This window comes from Miscanthus floridulus, chromosome 3 (genome assembly GCF_019320115.1).
Source record: "Miscanthus floridulus cultivar M001 chromosome 3, ASM1932011v1, whole genome shotgun sequence".
NCBI classification, from domain to species: domain Eukaryota; kingdom Viridiplantae; phylum Streptophyta; class Magnoliopsida; order Poales; family Poaceae; genus Miscanthus; species Miscanthus floridulus.
Window position 1 is genome coordinate 151,362,462 of NC_089582.1, and position 20,077 is coordinate 151,382,538.

The 20,077-nt window shown below is 49.8% G+C and overlaps 2 protein-coding genes and 1 pseudogene across 3 annotated transcripts; 1 reads left to right on the top strand and 2 right to left on the bottom strand.

Annotated features, from left to right (window-relative positions):
* Positions 1-6,347: 6,347 nt before the first annotated feature.
* On the bottom strand, positions 6,348-9,041 carry LOC136542848 (uncharacterized). Its single transcript, XM_066535482.1, has 2 exons — positions 8,565-9,041; positions 6,348-8,212 (listed from the first exon to the last, which is right to left on the bottom strand). The coding sequence occupies exons 1-2, from the start codon at positions 8,631-8,633 to the stop codon at positions 6,440-6,442; spliced, it is 1,842 nt and encodes a 613-aa protein (XP_066391579.1). The 5' UTR covers positions 8,634-9,041; the 3' UTR covers positions 6,348-6,439.
* Positions 9,042-15,214: 6,173 nt separating this feature from the next.
* LOC136542849 (uncharacterized) lies at positions 15,215-18,023 on the top strand. 2 transcript variants are annotated; one of them, XM_066535483.1, is made up of 6 exons: positions 15,215-15,553; positions 15,631-15,722; positions 15,813-15,970; positions 16,069-16,118; positions 17,096-17,170; positions 17,264-18,023. In XM_066535483.1, the coding sequence occupies exons 1-6, from the start codon at positions 15,309-15,311 to the stop codon at positions 17,820-17,822; spliced, it is 1,179 nt and encodes a 392-aa protein (XP_066391580.1). In that variant the 5' UTR covers positions 15,215-15,308; the 3' UTR covers positions 17,823-18,023. The 2 variants fall into 2 exon arrangements, with proteins under 2 accessions (XP_066391580.1, XP_066391581.1); XM_066535484.1 differs by having other exon boundaries at positions 15,825-15,970.
* Positions 18,024-19,259: 1,236 nt separating this feature from the next.
* Positions 19,260-19,992, bottom strand: LOC136542922 (glycosyltransferase BC10-like; annotated as a pseudogene).
* Between the last annotated feature and the right edge of the window lie 85 nt (positions 19,993-20,077).

Here is a 20,077-nt window from a genome sequence, read left to right on the forward strand (position 1 = left end):
GATAAGATAATTCGACGACGATGGATAGATGGACGAGAATCATCTTTAGTTTAGGTGCATGTGCATTGCATCCCAGAAAATGAAATATCACAGCAAGCTCTGGGGCCAGCGTACTAGTGACGTCACTAGGCTCCAATCCCTTGCTGTAGCTGCCAGGTGAAGGAAGGAATGATCACGCCCTTCCTGCCTGCCTGCCTCTTCTGTTTCAGGTTCAGTTGAGAGTTTTTAAGACTATTGAGCCACAAACACAAGTGTGAGCCTGTGAGAGATGATGATCATGGTGATGGATGGACGAACTCGTGAACATGGGATGAGGCAGCACGTGAAGGCCATCATCCTTGCTCGCTCTGAGGTGTGAGCAAAAGCTGTAATCGTTCATCCGTTCATTCACAAATACAGTATTGTCTCAAAAGGCGAATGTCCTTTCTGCACATGAGTTTATTTCTACTTATAATAAGCTTTAATTAAAGGGCACCAATCACGGACGGAGCTACGTGAGGGCCAAACTGGGTTCTGGCCCCTGCACTCTACATGGCCCCTGCACTCTACAGGTTTGTATGTCGCTGCATGTATGTAATTAATTCCTGCATCTCTTGTACCATGCTTGCTGTTGCTGATTAGTGGATCACAGCTTACAAGTATATAAATCTGTACATTGTTCATTCTTCTTTGATAGAATTTCAATTGTTCATTACAGTATATATAGATAGAACTTGAAAAAACAAAAATTTTCCACAGAATTCCAATTATCTATACTACTATTGGTAAATACTGTAGCAGTGTACCTTTGAATTGGCCCCTCTACACGTTCATGCAAGCTCCGTCGCTGGCACCAATGGTAGTATTATGTAGTATGATTGTGATCCATCCGCTCCATGCATGCGCCTACCGAGGCTTCAATCCAAGAACGCCTCGTCATTTTCCGGGCCGCCGCTTCTACTGGGACGCCGTCACTGCTGCTGCATCTGAGTCTCAGGATTCAGGAACCTGCAAGATGAAGCAGCCTCCCCTCCCCCTCTCTCCTCTCCTAAATAGAGTAATCATTCATCATCAGCAACTGATCACCTCATCAGTGTCAGTCATTACGATGGATGGGAGCTCTGCACAAAGGCATGCATGCTCCGCAGACAGAGCCCATCATGTGCATCGATTAGATAGATATCATCCTTTCTTCTTCAGGGTCAGGGACCAATATATAACGTGGTGAGCCACGCCTCGCCACCGTCTCTGATTGTGGCCGCGTATAATGCGAACTAGTCCATCACACGCGCCTTGCGCGCGTCGGCGTATCACTTGGCTAAGGCATTGATAAAAAATATATGTTTAATCTACTAAGCCATCTTTGCTTGTAGTTTATATTGTTTAGCCTCTCAAAATGTGCTACTTTACCCTAGTCTAAGAAATGTAGGATGGGAGGGGGGAGGAGGAAAATGAGAGCAGCAGTATTAGTATGGGTTACCGGGAGATCTTTTTTTTTAAAAGAAAATCAAACAAGGGGAAGGGGGAGGGAAGGGAGAGCAGCATAAAGATGCATTCCTGAAACATGATGTCTAGGCTGTGCACTGATATGTTAAAAGATGGCAGAGCAAGCCAGAATGGGCAGTTTCTGTACATAATTAAAAGATGTTAATGCATACATGTGCTAGCAGTACCATGGAAACACTGACTTGTGTCGTCCTCCAAAATATATAGGTATAATACAGTCCATATATAGCAGTTTCAGGATACGCAGGACCATAGATATGTATGAAAGAAGACATCATCTTAACATCAATGTTTGATTGTGTTTCAAAAACCCAGTGTTTATGCAAAACAAGGATTGGAATATTATGAAACTGGCATGGGATGCCAAGGAAGCACTGGTATCTCACCCTAAGAAATACCAAACCGAACCCTATCAATCCTCATTGTATTAGAGTGCAAGTGGCATAAGCTGCTTCCGGTGAGGAAACTAACTAAGATAAAAAGTAAGTCCTTATTGACCAGTCATACTAATTTTATTGGACCAAAATACGCAAGTCAGCATAATGACTTTATTTTCTGAGCGGTCAGCAAGGATCAATCACAGGCAGCGCAAAAAAAATGTAAATGACAGATCATAATAAATTACGGAGCCCGGGAGGAGAGGCGAACCTGCAGGACGATTGGACGAAGCCACGTTGGGGTGGCAGCCACGGCGGCGGCCACCTACGGGGGGGGGGGGGGGGGGGGGGGGGGGGGCAGCGGGGGCCAGCTCGCGGACGTGCGCCACCGTCCAGCCCGCGCACCGGCCATCGTGGAGGTCTACTCGCGCCGCCGACCTACCCGCACGCCCATGGGGACGACCGGCGACGGAGGGGCCAAACCCTAGGCCGCCTTTCGCGCCGCTGCGACCCGCCGTCGCGAGGAGGAAGGGGCGTGGTGGTGGTGGTGGTGGTGGAGGAGGAGGAGGAGGAGGAGGGAGGCCGCCGCCGCACGGAGGGCCGGCCACCGCCGAGGCCGCCCCGCGCCGTCGTTGGTCGCATCGCGACTCGGGAGCGAGGGAGGGAGCGTACAGGAGACTGGGGAGGGGATGAGAAGTTTCCTGAAGAAGAATCAGGAGCTGGAGTATATATTTGTTCCACCGGATTCGCATGACAAGCCGTAGAAGCTAGCAAAATGAACCCAGAGCGACGAGGAGCCGATAGAAGCAGATTCCAACAGAAACGGCTACAAGCAATCTGGGCCACACGATGGAGGATCGGACGGCTGGAAACAATTCGGGTGACGTGGATGGCCTGAGCATCGGCTAAACTAACCTGCTTTGATATATAGAGAAATCAAGAGTTGGTTTTGACAATGTTGTCGGAACAGAATAGAAGAGAACAAAAAAAAAAGGAATGGCGAGAACCCCATGATTCAGTGATGAGGCCAGCCATCAGCCAAGCCAAGAGGACTTGAAAGTGAAAGAGTGAAGAGTTTTGATTGTGCCCTGTAGCTGCGGCGCACCAGATGCAGCAGCAGAACGCAGAGCATCCATGCCAATGCATTGCTGCCACACCATGCCATGCTTCACCACCTCCACTGCAACACTGCAACTTTGCGGCCGCGCATATGCACATGATGCACAACTCTCAGAGGTGGGTCACACGGTCACGAGAGTTGGTTTTGACAATGTTGTCGGAACAGAATAGAAGAGAACAAAAAAAAAAGAGGAATGGCGAGAACCCCATGATTCAGAGATGAGGCCAGCCATCAGCCAAGCCAAGAGGACTTGAAAGTGAAAGAGTGAAGAGTTTTGATTGTGCCCTGTAGCTGCGGTGCACCAGATGCAGCAGCAGAACGCAGAGCATCCATGCCAATGCATTGCTGCCGCACCATGCCATGCTCCACCACCTCCACTGCAACACTGCAACTTTGCGGCCGCGCATATGCACATGATGCACAACTCTCAGAGGTGGGTCACACGGTCAGAACACTTTCCCTCCTCCAGGGGCCAGGGCCTCCTCCAGCTCCAGCCTCCAGCCATGGAGGAGCAGGAGCCATGGCCCATGGCCCATGGCCCATGGGGGACGGGGAGGACGACAACGACGTGCTTCGCTGCTGCGTGATCTGATCGACGACCTGCCTGGCTGGCTCATATCATCTTCCGTCACACAAGCATGGCCATGGCCATGGGACGAGAGCTGCCTGCCTCGGACTTATCCGCATGTGTGTGAGTGTGACAGACTGACACTCCATCAATTTGAACAGATCCATTCCAAACAACGAGGAAAACTTCAGAGGAGCCAAGAGCTAGTCCTTGGCCATGTTTAGTTCATCCAAAATCCAAACTTTAGCACTATGTAAAAAGAAGATTTTCCGTCACATTAAATTTACGGTACATGCATGGAGTACTAAATGCTGACGAAATCAAAAACTAATTGCACAGTTTGGTTGTACTTTGTGATACGAACGTTTTGAGCCTAATTAGTCAACGATTGGACAATTATTACCAAATACAAACGAAATGCTATAGTACGCTACATGAATCTACAGTATTTTTGGCGGCGCCAATTCAGGGCAACTAAACATGGCCCTATGCATAAGAGGGTGTTTTTGTTCCACCTCATAAACTTTAGTCCCACCAGATATTTGACACATGTATAGAGTATTAAATATAGACTAATTACGAAACTAAATGCACAGATTGATACTACTTTACGAGATAAATTTATTAAGTCTAATTAGTCCATAATTTGACAATATGGGGTTATAGTAAACATATGCTAATGGCGGATTAACTATCCTTAATAAATTCGTCTCGCGGATTACTGACGGATTCTGTAATTTATTTTTTATTAGTATCCGAACACCAAATGCGACATCCTATATGACACCTCTTAAACTTTAGTCCCTACATCCAAACACCCTCTAAATGCAAAACCGAACTATAGGAGGACTTGCACTGCAAAATCTCCATGTTTAGTTACGCTCCCTAAAGTTTACTTCCTATCCCATCAAATGTTTGAACACATGTATAGATATTAAAAATAGACTAAAAATAACTAATTACACAGTTTGCAACTAATTTATGAGACGAATCTTTTAAGCCTAACTAGTCCGTAATTTGACAACGTGGTGCTACAGTAACACATGTGCTAATGATGGATTAATTAGGCTTAATAAATTCGTCTCGCGGATTACTAACGGATTCTGAAATTTGTTTTTTTATTAGTATCCGAACACCCCATATGACGTCCCAAAACTTTGCTTCCTTGAGCCAGATCCACAGGCACTGGTGTTGTGTGCGAGCGCGGGACCTCCCGCACGGGTCGTCTCGTTCGCCCCGATGTTGGAGGAGCTTGCCGTCTCGCTCGTCGTGAGCCGGCCAATGAGAGCAGCAACACCTGAGTGTCTGCCTGCTACGATATCCCCTCAGGAAATTGAAGCACCAGTGGCGGACACCTGTTCCCCGGCGACGACTGCTCAGTGGACGACAGACTTGTCTCTGACGTCGCCAGTGCAGGGGCCGCCACAGCTCACGCCACCACGAGCGAGAGCACCCAGCGTCGTAGATGGTTGCACCACCCCAGTGATGCGACGTCCACACCACGCGAAGCTGCCCGACGTCTAGCACGGTTCACCGAGGAGGTGCAGCTCAAGCGAATGTCGCCGTTAATCGTCAGCCCACCAAGGCAGAAGGTGGCAACCAAAAGGCAACCCCTGCCAAAACGGAGCAGACGGATTCCGCTCAGCCGCTGGCGCATATTCCGACCTCCAAGCGGGGCGAGGTGCTCCTCATGCGGAGGATGGGCTTTCACTGTCGACAGCTCCAATCTCATCCACGTCCAAGCGAGCATACGACGACTTATTCGCAAGAAACTTGACGTCGAGCGAAGTGAAAGCACTAGACATGCTGTTCCCGGCGACCAATGCTAGGACTGATAGAAGACTCTTCTTGGGTGATGGAATAGGGTCGCGCGGCCAATAGCGGAGACGCCCAGCTCCGTAGGTTACTGCGCTGCTCTTAGTTCGATTGATTATTTTTTATGTAATATCAAAGTTCAAAACAGTCTGCTAGGAAGGTCTAGTCACAACTGTAAGACCTCCTAGGGCGCTCATTATAAGCGTGTCGTGTGTATCGTTAAACTCTTCTTCTTAATTACAATGATACACAAATCTTTTATGTATTCGAGAAAAAAAACTTTACACCTTAGATTTAAACAAGGCCAAAACAAAACTAGGACGAAAACTGTACAAAATTTGCAGTACGAAGGAGGGACTGAACCAGCATCTTCAGTACGCGGCTAAGAGAAACTGAGCCTGCATTGCACTATGGCTCCGTTCGCTTCGCTGAAAAAACAAGACAAAACACTGTTTCGGCTAATTTGTTGTGAGAGAAAAACGCTGTTCCGATTGAAAAAACAAGCTGAAAAAGATAAATTATAAGAGAAACGAACAAGGCCTATAAGACTGTCTCCAACAACCGCGACCCAAAATATAAGACACATTTATTCTTTGGGTAGCGCTACAAGCAAATGATTCAATATTTTTTTATCTTCTCCAACAGCAAGATTCAAAAGATAACCTTTTCTGCAAATAGATTTTCAGAATAGATGATACTTAGATTTATGTTATGCCTCCGTGCCTCTTTTAATATTTAAAATAGGTCTTTTATATTAAAGGGTATAGTTATTATATTCAAGATCATTTTAGATTTGGGTTCGCTAACGGCTCTCATGCCAGAGACAGCGTAATAACCAACTCGGGAAAAGGACCTGCTGCTGACACGACAAACGAAGCCTCTCAATCTCCCTGACGTACGCTTCTTCTTCCTATTTTTGCTGATCTCTTATTTCTTCTTCTCCACCCCCCCCCCCCCCCCCCCCCCCCCCCCCCCCCCCCCCCTCACGCTACTAGGAACCAGGAAAGCGACTTCCCAAACTGTACAATGCTTGCTACTGCTGCCACTACAGCAAGTTCATCGTTGGATCCACGATCAGCAGCTCATTGCCTCGCACTTCACCGGAATCGGCCGGTCGAACCCACCACGGGACAACAAGGTGCCGACCACCGCCATGTCGCGGCAGAACACGCCCTGGAACGATGGGCTCAATGGCGTCGCTGCAGTCGCCGCGGTCACCACTGTCCTGGGCATTGGAATCACCGACGCCATCGGTTCCGGCTTGGTGGTGACCAGAACGTTGCCACCGTTTGCAATGGCGACGGGAACACTCTCCGGCACCGGCACCGGCTTCTCTGGCATTGTCGCCACTTCTTCTTCTTCTTCTTGCTTGGGTTCGGACTCTGCCATGGCAGCCAAAGCAGCAGCCGCGGCGGCGTCCTTGGCCCTCTGCCTCTCGGCAGCCTCCTCATCCAGCACAGCCGACATGATGAACGAATAGCCCTTCTGCAGCATCCGGTAGAGGAACAGCGCCGACATGCGCGCCTGGTCGCGCACGGCCTCCAGGTCGCGGTGCTCGTCCACGAGCTCCAGCCTCTCCGCGAACGAGACCGACCGATCGGGCTTCAGCTTCAGCGTCAGCACCAGGTGCGCGCGCTCCAGCTCCGAGCGCGTGCACCCGCGCCGCACCCCGAGGAGGGCGTAGTAGTCCACGCTGCACCCCTCGCCGGCGGCGACGCGGCCGCGGAGCTGCTGGATACGCGCGGTGAGCGTGCGGTGAGCGCCAGCGATCTCCCCGAACCGGATGCCGCCCTGCGGCCGCCAGCTCGGCCCCGGCAGCTTGCCGTCCCGGAGCGCGGCGTCGTACAGGAGCTTGAGGTGGTCGAGGTCCCGGAGGCAGTCCGGGAGCGCCCCAACCGACTCGAGCAGGTCGGCGCGCGCTCGCAGCGCCGGGATGAAGGCCGGGTCGAGCGCCAGCGCGCGGTTGCAGTCCGCGATGGCGTCCGCGGGGCGCCCCGCCGAGCGGAACGCGGCGGCGCGGCCAACGAGGCAGGCCGTGGCGAAGGGGTGTGGCAGCACGCTGCGGCGCGTGTCGAGCACCTTGTTGAAATGCCGCACGGCCTCGCCGGGGAGGCCGGCGTCCAGCGCCGCCACCGCCGCGGCGCGGCGGCGGCGGAGGAGCTTCATGTGCGCGAGCAGCTGCGACACGGACTCCGCCTCGGACGCTGTTGTAGAGCTAGACTTATTGGAGGACGACGTCCTTCTGTTGGCGGGAGCGGCGTTGTTGGCCGTCAGCAGGTTCGACGGCGAGAAGCTGTCCTCCGACAAGCACACGCTCTCGCGCCGGAACGCCGCGGTGGCCAGGCGGCGGCCGGTTTGGAGGAGCACCACCGCGTCCTCCATCAGGCCGAGGTGGAAGCAAGCTTGGCCCAGGACCAAGTACCTCCACTGGGCCTCGGTGCTGGAGCTCCTGGAGAAGCTGGCGACGAGGCGGCGCTTGAGGTCGGATACGTCGAGGCAGCAGAGGAAGCGGGTGGCGCCGGCGTCGAAGCGGTCGCGGTCCGGGGACAGGAGCTCTGCCCCGGAGCCAGACGAGCAGGACGAGGTGGTGGTGGTGGCGTCGTCGCCCGAGCACGACTTGGCGCAGCTGGGGATGTAGTCGCGGAGCATGTCAGCGACGTCGCGGTAGCGCCTGAGCGTGAGGAGCGCGCGCGCCCGGAGCTCCAGCGCCGCCTCGGCCCGGGGCGAAATCTCCAGAGCGGAGGTCACCAGGCCGAGCGCCGCCACCGCCGCGTCGTCCGCATCCTCGGTGTCATGCGCCGCCGCAGCCAGCGCCGCCAGCGCCTCGCCGAGGTACCTATCGATCACCTGTCACACATCGCAATCAACGCATCGCCGTCAGATTTCAACCCCCACACCGAAACCGTACGAGGAGGAAAGTTCGTGTTTTTTTTTTTCCGCCTTCCTCCTCCGGCGCAAAAGGACAATCAAGCCGTCCTCGAACGCCGCAAACAGAATGCATCACGGAAGAGGACGAGGAAGAGGGTCCGTCCTTGAATCCACGAACGCCATGCATCTCGCCATCGGGAGACGAAAGGCGAGCGCTTGCCGAACAAGACTGACACCTCGGTCTCTCGGGATCGCAAAGGCGAAATCATCTTGCGGGCATGGACGTTGGAGAGTAGAGGTGAATGGGGAGGGGAGCAATGCAGGCACGAACCTTCTTGTTGCCTCGCAGCCACTTGGTGCGTTTCTTGGCCGGAGCGGAGGAAGGGGACGGCGGCGCCATTGCCTCCCGCGCATCAACCGGGCAGGTCCTCAATCAAAGATATATAGTAGCAATGGCAAGAATGGGAAGATCCTAATAATCCTCTATTCTAGGAGTAGATATGGGAACAACGTCCCCAAGTTTCCTTGTTGTGCCTACCAAACTGATTCCGATTGATTGATCCGGATGAATTGGGGATCCGAAATGCCAGCTTGGACCGCCGAGTTCCCCTCTCTCTCTCTCTCTCTCGCGTCTGGACAGAACTGAAATAAATGTAGGGATGAGTGCTGACTGGTTTTGCTTTGAGGGAAAGAAAAGCATCGATCCTCCAAGTTCCTAGCTGGAAGAGATGCCTGCCCGTGGCTGTGGCTGGCTTTGCAGCAGCTCCACGCAGCCCTACAGCCAAAATATAAAGGCCTACGACGAGTACTCTACACTACTACTACTTACCACTGGTCACTGGAGTGGTGCGGAGGGGAGCAGACAGCTTTTTAAAGATGATGCTGAGGAGATGGAAAGAGAGGTTTAAATTTGTGCGTGAGATTCAAGCTGCGGTTAAAATTAAAATAGCTCGTGAAATCCATGTGCTGCTCCCAGCAACCAGCGTAATGCATGGTTATTGCATTAGCAGCAAAATTGTCAGTTTTTACTAACTGCTGCTGTGCTGGAAAGCACGGAGGAACCAAATTGGCGTGAGATAGTAACAGTATTAAGCCCAACACGACACTAACATGACATAATTGAGCCTGTTCGTTGGTTGGTTTCTAGACTGATAAGCTCGACTGATTTTGCTGTGAAAGAAAAATACTGTTGGCTGGCTGATAAGCCCCGGCTAAAACAAACAAGCGATCAGGCTAAATGTTGTTGGAGTAAGTAGATTTTACTCGGTTAGTTATGGTTATGGTTGGGCTTGGCAGGCTGCAGGCAGAAAGAAGCAGGTGTGCATTGTGGCATACGCCTCCCATGGCCATGGCCATGGTTCGGTCACATGTGGAGGGCAGTGTCAGCGTGGTCTTTCCAGCAGAGCAGAGCAGGGAGGAGCAGGAGCAGCATTATCCAGCCTAAGCCATGTGTTCCGGCAGTTAGCAGCTCAACTCCCTCCACATCCACCACCACTTTTATTTGTTGTTGTTTTATTATACGAGTACATTATTGGTTATTGGGGAATAACAATACTCCACTCGTCACCTCTGCTACCTCCTCCAGCTTTCTTTCCTTTCTTCTCCTTTGTTTTTTCTTTTCTTTCCTTGTATCGTAAGGCAAACTGAAACATGAGCGGAGCAATTAGAGCCTGGATCACAGATACACACACGGCAGTCACTTATCAGGACATGCAGCTCAGGCTCAGGTCATCAGATTACGTAACGTTACAATACAAGTCCGTCGTCCAGGTTACATTGTTGCCAGCTCACTCACTGTGACTGTGACGCAAACACAACAAAGCACTAGTAATTAACTTGTTAAGTTGTTAATAAATAATACTGGGAAACAAAAACTCCCATCGATTTACTGACAGAAACTTGGTTTCAACACTGTGCCTGGCGACAAATAAATCACTAACGTTTTTATCAAATTCAACAGCCTACTCGATCTATTCCTGCATGTGGTAATTCTAACCAAGGTAAGAGGACAGCGGACGGCCGTGATTAGGCGGGGAACAGTCAAAAAATTAGCAGATGATTGATGGGTAGGGACTAGGGTAGCAGTTGAATTTTAGGTTTAGCTCCGTGTCGCCGCAGCCAGGGGGCAAGGGCACCATCGGATGCTCTGTCGCCAACGATGCCGCCGCGCTGCCTGTCCTGTCGTCCGCAGTTCCCTGCCCTGCCCTCGATCGCACTCACGCACACAGACAGCCTGAAAACCGCCACAGCTCCACTCCACCACGGCACCACCCACCATGACACCACCATCACCATGTGATGCAAATCTACAGTCTATCAGAAGGAGTATACTCCCTCTATCCTAGATTAAAGGACGTTGTAGAAGCTATCACGAAGACCAATGCCTAAGCAAGAAGACCCTAACATCTCTACACGGCAATCTAGCATGTGATGGTGATGCACTGCTGAGTTTGAAATATTTTTCTATTCAATTCTCCACACTGTAGAGACTATCCGTACACGTTTTTTTTTCTTTTTAATCCATCTTTCAGGTGGGTGGAGGACAGAATCTGATCGTTTGATGTAAGTTGGCTATGATTAGACTGATATGTTGGTCTATAACGTCAAGTATTGTGAGACAATTTTTGAATCATACAACGACTTGTATTTGGGAAAGAAGGGAGTATATATCAAAGCCTTCTTGAGCTCGTAGTCGTATGCATGAGCATGACTTGCTGGTCAAGTGGCTTTCAAAGCTTTCAGCTTGCATGCATGACTTGCTGGTCAAGTGATGATATCCATCCATCCGTTCAGTCATTCCACTGTAGCAGCAGCCAGCATCTGCATCACTGCAGGACACTGGCGGAGCCACCCTAGCGGCGGGGTGGGGCGGCCGCCCCAGCTACCGGCGAGCTCGTCCCAGACCCCTGGACCCCCGCTTCTTCCTTAAACTCAGGTCCCCGGCGGCGAGGAGTCGCAAGCACGAGCAGAGCGACCTGCGCGATGCTGCACGGAGGAAGAAACCGGAAGATGGGCTTTTTTCTTCACATTGTTCAGCCCAATAGAGGTGAGAGGCCCGCCCACCTCGCACACTGCTTCCCTAAGCCCAATTGGCAACCGGTGGATTCGTTCCCCAATTCCCCAATTTGCAGCGACGCACCGACGCCCTAGGCGAGGTCGCGACTCGCGAGGAGTTGGTCGCCGCCCGCCGCCCACTGGCTAACAGGGCACCGCGCCACACAGACGCGGAGTGCCAGAGCGGCCACTCGCCCGCCACCACCCGCCGCTCGACACACCGGCTCGCCACCAGGCCCGCCCGGCGCCGCCCGGCGTCCCCGCCCGCCTCCTAGCGCTGTTGGCTTCTACTGCTCTGCTCCGATGGAGGGAGGAGAGGAGGAGGTCCATCACGAGGAGGGTGAAGGTGTATATGGATTAAGTGATCAAGAACTTTTAGTTTATTCTTCAAATTTGAGGTATGTGAACATACCATTTGTGATTGCAGCGTTTTTGTAATAATTGGGGTGATTGTAGTATGTGAATTTTGTGTGATTGTAGTATGTTAATAAGGTGCGATGTGAATGCGGTGCCTTTTGGTTTCTTTTGTCGTTGCAATTCGCCCCAGCTATAATTTTTTCCTGGCTCCGTCATTGCTGCAGGATCAGGGTGTGGGATCGCCCCCAGGTCAACGATGCTGCCAACGTCTGTGATGAATCTCCTCAGCCAGCCATGCATGATTCCCTCTCTCTCCCTCCTGTCACATCTACTGATAATAATGAACATGACACTGTAGTAGTAAATTTCTAGCAAGTCTGGCTAAACAAAACAGTGCAGCTGCTACACCACGTTATTTATTGTTATGCAGGTAAAAGTAAAACTTGATTCGGTCGTAAAACAAGGAAACTATAGCAAATTTTCACTACCCTTCAACCGCTGGATTCGGGGACCTGTAAAAGAGAAAATTACCATTGAAAACTATAACAATCTCTTTATTGCCATTCAAAATTATATGTTCCCTCCATTGCCATCAGTTTTAGATTTTCAGTCTAGCGTCGGAGCGGCTGGCTCGGCGCAGCTGCCCTCCCGTACTCGAACTTGCTCGCTCGGCGCCGGAGATGGAGAAGAGAGAAGAGGATGGGGACAATCTTGCGGCTCCTAGTATGGACGCCAAGGCATGGATGGGACAGCAGGCGGCGGTGGCGGCGGCTTCCTGGGAGCGTGTCCGCGCGGCTCCAGGGTTCGGGCACAAGTGTGGCCGTCGCTTAGGCCAGTTGGGCCGCTGGCGTACGGTGGCTTGCTGACTCGCGAGGGGGCTGGGACGTTAGAGACATCGGGTATGGGAGCCAAAGTCACGCCGTGACTCGTCTGAAACAGCAGTGGCAACGAGAGAACGGAAAATCTAAAACTGATGGCAAGAAAGGGAACGTGTAGTTTTGAATGGCAACGAAGAGATTGTTATAGTTTCCAATGACAATGGAGGAATTTTCTCCCTGTAAAACAGTAGTGCTGTAGTATAGCAGTATACTGCTGTAGTAAGCCTGTAAAAGTCTTGGTTACCAGCAGGCAGCTAGAATCTCTGCCAAATACATTCAGCAGAGAAACATTTCAGTGCAGTTGAATCCATTTTCTTCTTTTTCCGCCTAGGAACCACAAACGGTCACCGAGTAGTTCTGCGTGATTCCTTTTCTTAACTCCTCTCGGTTGATGGGTTTCAAATATTTTGGATCTGGACTTAAAAAAACGTTTGTCCGATGAATCAAAATCATTTTATAGAACCGTCTAGCTAGCTCGCTAAATTTTTGAAACTAGAATTTAGATCAGAAGATGTTTCTCTCAATTAGTATAAAAAACAAAAATGGTTCTAAGTGATTCTCTCCGAAACGTTTCTCTCCCAAACCAGCCAGCCAACAGTGTTTTCCTCTCGTAAAAAACCAGCACCAACCAGCCTAAACCAGCCCAGAAACCAACCAGCGAACAGGCCAAACAATTCTAGTGCTTCTACTGAGAATCTGAAATATTTCTCCATCCCAAACAATTTTATCTTTTCAGTTACTCATTTTAAAGTGTAATAAAGTTAAAATGGATTGCATAAGTTGTTATTTCCCACAAAAAGCTACGATTTTAAGCACATTCCTATTGATATGAACTTTTAATAAGAATACATATTTTTAAGAGTTAAATGTATGGTCTATTAATTTATAAGATGTTTCAGTCTATCAATTTTAAAAATTGATTTCCGTGTCCATAACACCGTATAGTAATTAGTTTTCTAGTCTAGCTAACTAAACAGTGCTGCTGGCTGTGGCTGCTGCACTATGTTACGCAGGTAAAAATAAAAGTGGATACGTAGAATAGAAGAAGGAAGCTACAGCGATTTTTCACTACCCTTGGATTCGGCGACATGTAAAACAGTAGTGCTGTGAGGTCTTGGTCACCAGTAGCAGGGACATGGACCCCGTTTGGCACCTCGAAGCGGTTCCGAGACGCTAGAATGGCTGCCAAACATTTCACTGATGATGAATCGGTTGAATCGATTCTTCGGGAACCAGAGACGGTCACCGGATAGTTTTGTTTGGTTATTATGTTTCATAGCTTCTCTTTGTACTAGCAATAGTATTTTTTTTTCATTCAATCATTTTGAAGTGTAACGAGTTCAAATGAATTGTATTTAAAAAAAACGATCCGCGGTGGCTAGATAGCCCGCGGATATTCCGACTTAAGAAGAAGATTTTCTCACACGTAGGTCAAGAAACCCTCGAACCCCTGCCCCCGCCCTTGCATAGCAGCACCATAACTCCGTGAGACGAGCTGGCCACAAACCTGTACTCTAGATGTAGGACAGACGAGGGAGTTTTTTTCTTCTCCTGATCGTTGTGGCTGAAGCCACGAGAGTAAGTCTCCCAGGACTTGAATTATGTCCACCCTAGGAGAGAGGTACTTTATTCCCACAAAAAGTTATGACTTTTAAAACATATTTTCATTTATACGAATTTTAATGAAAAATATTAAAAAGAACTAGAATTCTACCTATACCACAAACTGTCTCATAGACTAAGAGATCGTTTGACATAGCTTCTGGGGGCTTCGGCTCCTTCCACCTGGCACTGTAGACAAGGTCAAAACGATTCTGACTCTGTATCCAACCAAAATAAACTTAGGAAACAGAGGAGCCACAATTTTGAGCTCTCGCAGCTCCGCTAGACCACAACGGTAATGCTACAATTGTAATGCCAGAGTTGCATGCAGCCCCTCCAAACAGGTTCTAAGGCATATTCGAATACAACCATGGCCTAGGAGCCCTCGCCTGGCGTGCAGATCCGCGCCCTGTTCGCTTGGGTTTATAAACGCATTCGATCAGACGACTGATTCTCCTCAGCGAACATTGTTCATCAACCAGCCGCTACAATGTTTCTCTCTCACAAAACCAGCCAGTTTTATACCATCGAACGGGGCCTATATGACTTATAAGCCGTACTTTTTCAGTCAACGAATAATATTTTTCTCTCACACCAAATCAGCCAACAATACTTTCAGCCATGACTTATCAGTCAAACCAGTCCAAACGAACAGGGCACCGACCTCAAGTGCTCGAAATCAAAAGTTTGGGAGCAATCACTAGCGTAGGGTAGCTTTTCCATGCCGCCGTTCAAACATGTCTTAATTGTGTTAAAACGTTTCTAAGAGAATTTGAATCCAAAATGTTTCTATTGAAAATATGTATCAAGGTTATCAAGTACAATATTCGATTTCATAATTTTTTTAGATCCTAACAAGAGATATGATTTTCCAAATTTATAGATCTAAATAAACTAGTTAACATGATTTATTACTGCATATCTATTGAGTAGAAGAATACACAGCATAAACAATAGGAAATATGGGTGTAGAGACTATTGAAATTAAAAAATTTCGATGAAATTTCTCGTAAAATTTGAACCCTACTACTACTACCCTAGGTTAAGTAACGGTTAAAACTTAAAACACATACCCAACGCAGGACAGCCTAGTGAGCAGAAGCCGCCGCCTTCCGCTCCCATTTCGAAACCCTCCCGATCCGCGGGGCGACCAAATCGCCATCGCCAGAGAGAGGGAGCTAGGGATGACATCCAGAGACGCAGGCGGCAGCCCCAGATCCGCGCCGCGTCGCCATGGGGCGGCGGCGTCCAAGGACGGCGCCGACCTGATCAGCCCGCGGTTCCGGTCGGCCGCCGAGCTGGCCGGGTGGGACGAGGAGTCCATCCTCCTCGCCGCGATGGTCGTCGAGGACACCCCCGTCCGCGAGTCCCGTCGCAAGAGGCGGGCCTCCACCTCCTCCGCCGGCGGCAGCGCCGGATCCAGCACCAGGTACGGCGGCCGACCCGCCCAATTCTTTTCCTGCTCGGGTTCATGATCCCGTCCGTCTGAATGCCGCCTTCTCGTAGAAAGAGGAGGCCCCGTAGGCAGTTTCCGTCCAAGATCCCGCCAGTGGTTCTCGCGCTCGACGACGAAGACGACAAGACGGACACTGGGGCAGGTTTGTTCCTAAGATTGAATCGATTTTCTTGGGCAAATTCGTGCTAGGAGTATAATCTTCTTGGGCGTTCTGTATCTGTTGTTGATTTAGAAAATCAACTAGACGGCAAATCGGAAGTGAAGGCCGCCAAGGAGAGAGAGAAGGTTGTCCTTGTGGGCGACAAGGAGGCGTCAGGATCTGGCGAGAAGGCAGCGGCCACCGGCAACATGCCGTGTATGGATCGCCTCCGGGAGGAGCTCTCTTGTGCGGTAAGGGTGCTTCTTTTCTTTTCTATGATATGATGTTGCATCTGTGATTGCATACTAGATGGTATTGGGGATTGATTTGGGAGTTGCTTTTTGTGCAGATTTGCCTGGAGATCTGCTTTGAGCCGACCACCACGCCTTGTGGGCACAGGTAATTTCTAACTGTGCTTTTGGAAAAAAAAAAAGTGGTTGCTTGAATTCTCTATGCAAAGAGAAGAAATAAAAAACTTTCCCTGGTTCATTTTGTTTGTGCCGTGTGCAACCGTAGGATGTCAGTTGCTTCCTGTGAGTTGCACAATTCATTTTGTATACTGATTGCATGTCAGAAAGTGTTTTCTTCTGTTGTTGAAAGTGCAGTTTAACGAATGATCTTGGAATTGTAAAATTTTGTTGGTTAGTGTCGGAGAAGCCTGTTAATTACCCCGGGTAAATGGACCACAAAAGCTTATTTGCAATGTACATGTGCACTTCTTGCGCATTTGCAATTCCTTTTTTTTCCTGATTTTGTTTATATTACAAGACTGGAGTACTATGATTTTCATCTGTACTTTGACTGTGCTTTGAGTAAAAAAGGTTACTTGAATTCGGAAAGCAATGTATCCGGCAGGGAACATAGCAAGAATTACTGTATAGTTCATACAATGCAGTTGCTCTCTCAACATATTTGTTCATTTTGGTTACTGCCTGTTGTTCTGCTAAGGAATGTCAATAGATGATTGCTTCAACTGTTCGAAGTGTACATTCTTGCTTCAATAAAGATTAGTCTGTCAGTTTCATGGCAAATATGGGGCACTGAAAGCTTGTTTACCGTGTAGATTTCAGTTCACAAATCTTGTTTTTCTGATTCTATGCATATAGGACTATGGAATACAATTCTCATTGTTAGGCTGGAGTGGAAATAAATTAGTATTGTACTAAAGAGGGCTTTTTTTTTAATCCTGAGGTTTATCATTTGAAATATCTCATTGTCCACCAATCTAAAATTTTGTTCATTATACCAGTGTTACCTGAAACTTTTTTGAATTGAACATTCTTTGATGTAATTATGTTGTTGAATATTTTAAGTCAGTTTCTTCATTACTCTGTAAACTGTTCTGAAACTCATATTACTGCTGTTCTATTTAACAGCTTCTGCATGAAATGCTTAAGACATGCTGCAGCCAAGTGCGGAAAACGGTGTCCAAAATGCAGGCAATTAATCAGGTAAGTCTTTCCTCAAAGCTGTGCAATATCGACAAAAGATGTGTTTGGTCAATAAACTGTAAAGGCTTTGACTAAATGATTGTAACTCTGCAGCAACTCAAGATCGTGCACCATCAACACCGTACTCTGGAACACCATTCAGCTCTTATTTCCTAGTGAAGTTGAGGCAAGAAAGAGTTCAACCTCATCACCTTCACCATGCGGCAAGGATGTGAACCGTAGCCCACTGAGAGCTAATAGGTTCTCACAAGGTGGCACCGGTATGAGAACTAGAGCTAGGAGCAGCAGCAACAGCTTCATCACCGAAGGTAGAACAAGAAGCAGCTACAGGACCTTCATCGAACCCGGCAGCACAACAAGCACCAACACTAGTGCGAACTTCATCAGCACACATGGCAGCACAAGAAGCAGTAACAGCAGGAGGGGCTTCGTCCCGGCCTCGCAGCTGATGTTGCCAAGGAGTGCAGTAGGATTAGACCAATCTGAAGATGCTGCGTTGGCTTACAGGTTGCAACAGGAGGAGTTCATGAATGCCTTTGCGGAGCCTGAGCAGGAGAGGCAGCCACGGAACGACGTGTCCACAGCAAGAGACACTCTGAGAGAAATCGCCTCCCGGGCCGTCCGCCTCCGTGCTCGATTCTGGCCTGTTTAATATTCTTTTGCTCGCCCGTCTTTGGTTTGTTGATAACTCTCGCATCTTCTGGTCAGCTTTACAGAAACATCTTGTTTGTTATTGTACTGTGTAATGTTCAGTAGCCTGACTAAGTTTGACACCTAATGATGATTTTCCATTGTATTTGGGTGTGGGCATATTCCTTTGGCGCATGGAATAATTAGGAATATTTGCTGGCAAGTACTGTTCAACATACGGCATTCTTACTAAACTAGCTTTCCAAGAACAAGGCCGGTTTTCTGGTTTTTTACTTGTGCCTAAATACTGGGAAAAAAAATCAACATATTGTCATGGCATCATGGCATTCCGTGAGGTCCCTGCAGTTCCAACTTACAGTAGCCTACTGCTGCCTGCATGTTGGATTTAGGGACCATTTTTTCCTATACAGACACAGCCCCTTCATCTAGATGTACTCCAGTACTTGCAATCCTGGACCCCATTTGCTATAATAAAGCCATGGGTCCTTGAATTGTTCCCTTCATCATCTACATATAGGAGGATTACATATGTTAGGCGCAGCTAGCGGAGCAGGACATCACAGCATTGTTTGTTGGTGTTTTTCAGAACACATAACTGCAGTTGCATCTTCATCATTCATGTGATCCATCAACCAAATTATTGGTGGTTAAGTAGCGGCGGGCAGTGTTAGTTATTGAGCAGTACTACGTGGTACAATAGCTAGCTAGCAGGCAATTAGCGATTGGACGTATGCGTTGGTGGTTTGGTTATGGTATTTTCCGTTTTTGCAAACAAATGACGAAGGATATGGAAGAATCAGGTCTTTGGTTTATATGATTGTACGTACTATACTATACTGAATCGAGCAAGTGTTGCGTCAGTGTCATGCATCCTTGTAGCTTAATCCTACATGATCGCAGTAGTTAGTTTCATGAGCAAGCTAAAGCCCTGTTCGCTTGGCCGAAAAGCCTGGCTAAAAAGTATCGTTGACTGATTTGTTGTGAGAAAAAAAACACTATTTCTTTGCTAAAAAAGTATGGCTCGTAAGACTATTGTCTGCAGTTTAACGGCCACCGTATCGTACCAGGGCGAAATAATGAATGGGGCAGGTGGATATAAAATATGCATGATACGTAGTGTAGTACAACCATACACATTAACTGGCACTCCATGTGTGACATTATATCCTCTGTCTCTTCTTTTTTTTAGCGACAATTGTCTGTTGGACATCTAAAATGATGATCCTTTGCTAGCGGACATCTACTTTGGAGCATTTTGTCAGAAGACACTCTGGTTCGGTGAAATTAGGCCACAGGACACCACAGACCGGTTGCAGCCGGTTGAGGAGAGAGAACAGCGGTGAAATGACATTCTTGCCCCTGCCGCTTTCTTCATCCTCTCTCGCTTTCTCTTTTTTTTCTGTTTCATGTCCCCGCCACCCTCTCCGCCTCCCGCACCCGCCACGCCTCCGGGGTCCACCATGTCCAGCAGCGTCGGGAAGTAGTGCTCCTCCGGGTAGCACGAGTCCTGCGCCATCTCAGGGAGGCAGGGCACCCAGAACTTGCGCCACAGCCGGCGCTCCCAGACCACCAGCACGGCGTGGCGCCGGGCCGGCGTGAAGAACTGGGAACCGATCCGGAACCACTCGTAGGGGACCTTCGGGAGCATCGCGTCCTCGCCGCCCCGCGTCGTGTAACGTGACGGCATCTGCGGCTCCCCCGTCAGCACCTCGATGTAGCTGCGTGGCCGGTGGCGGCAGGGGAGGGGGAAGGGGGCGGAGGGAAGAGCGCGGCGTAGAGGCGCGAGAAGGAGTGGAGCGGGACGCAGTGCTGCGACAGCAGCGCGAAGTAGGCGTTGGTCGGGTCGTCCAACAGCGCGGCCACCAGCAGGCGGCGCGCGGCCGCGATGAGGCTTGCGTCCGTGCGGTGCGTCGGCTTTGCGGCCACGAACCGGCCCCGGAAGGAGGGGGTGGGCGGCAGAAGCAGGCGCGCGGCGGAACAGGCGGAGGTTGTCGGCCTCCTCGCCCCCCGCGCGGGAGCCTCCGACGCCGCTCCCCGTGGGCGGCGGCGCCTGCTCGTCCGCAACCGGCTGCTACGACGGCGGCAGGGACAGGCGTGCGCGCGAGGACCAGCAGCGCCGTGAGTGACGCGAAGAGGAGCAGGGACAGCACCATCGGGGGCGACAAGGCCATGGCGTCGGCGCGGGTGTATCAGTGTCAGGGGATGGGGCAGCGAGAAGCGCGGGTCTCGGGTCGGGACGTCTGAAACCGGTGGCGC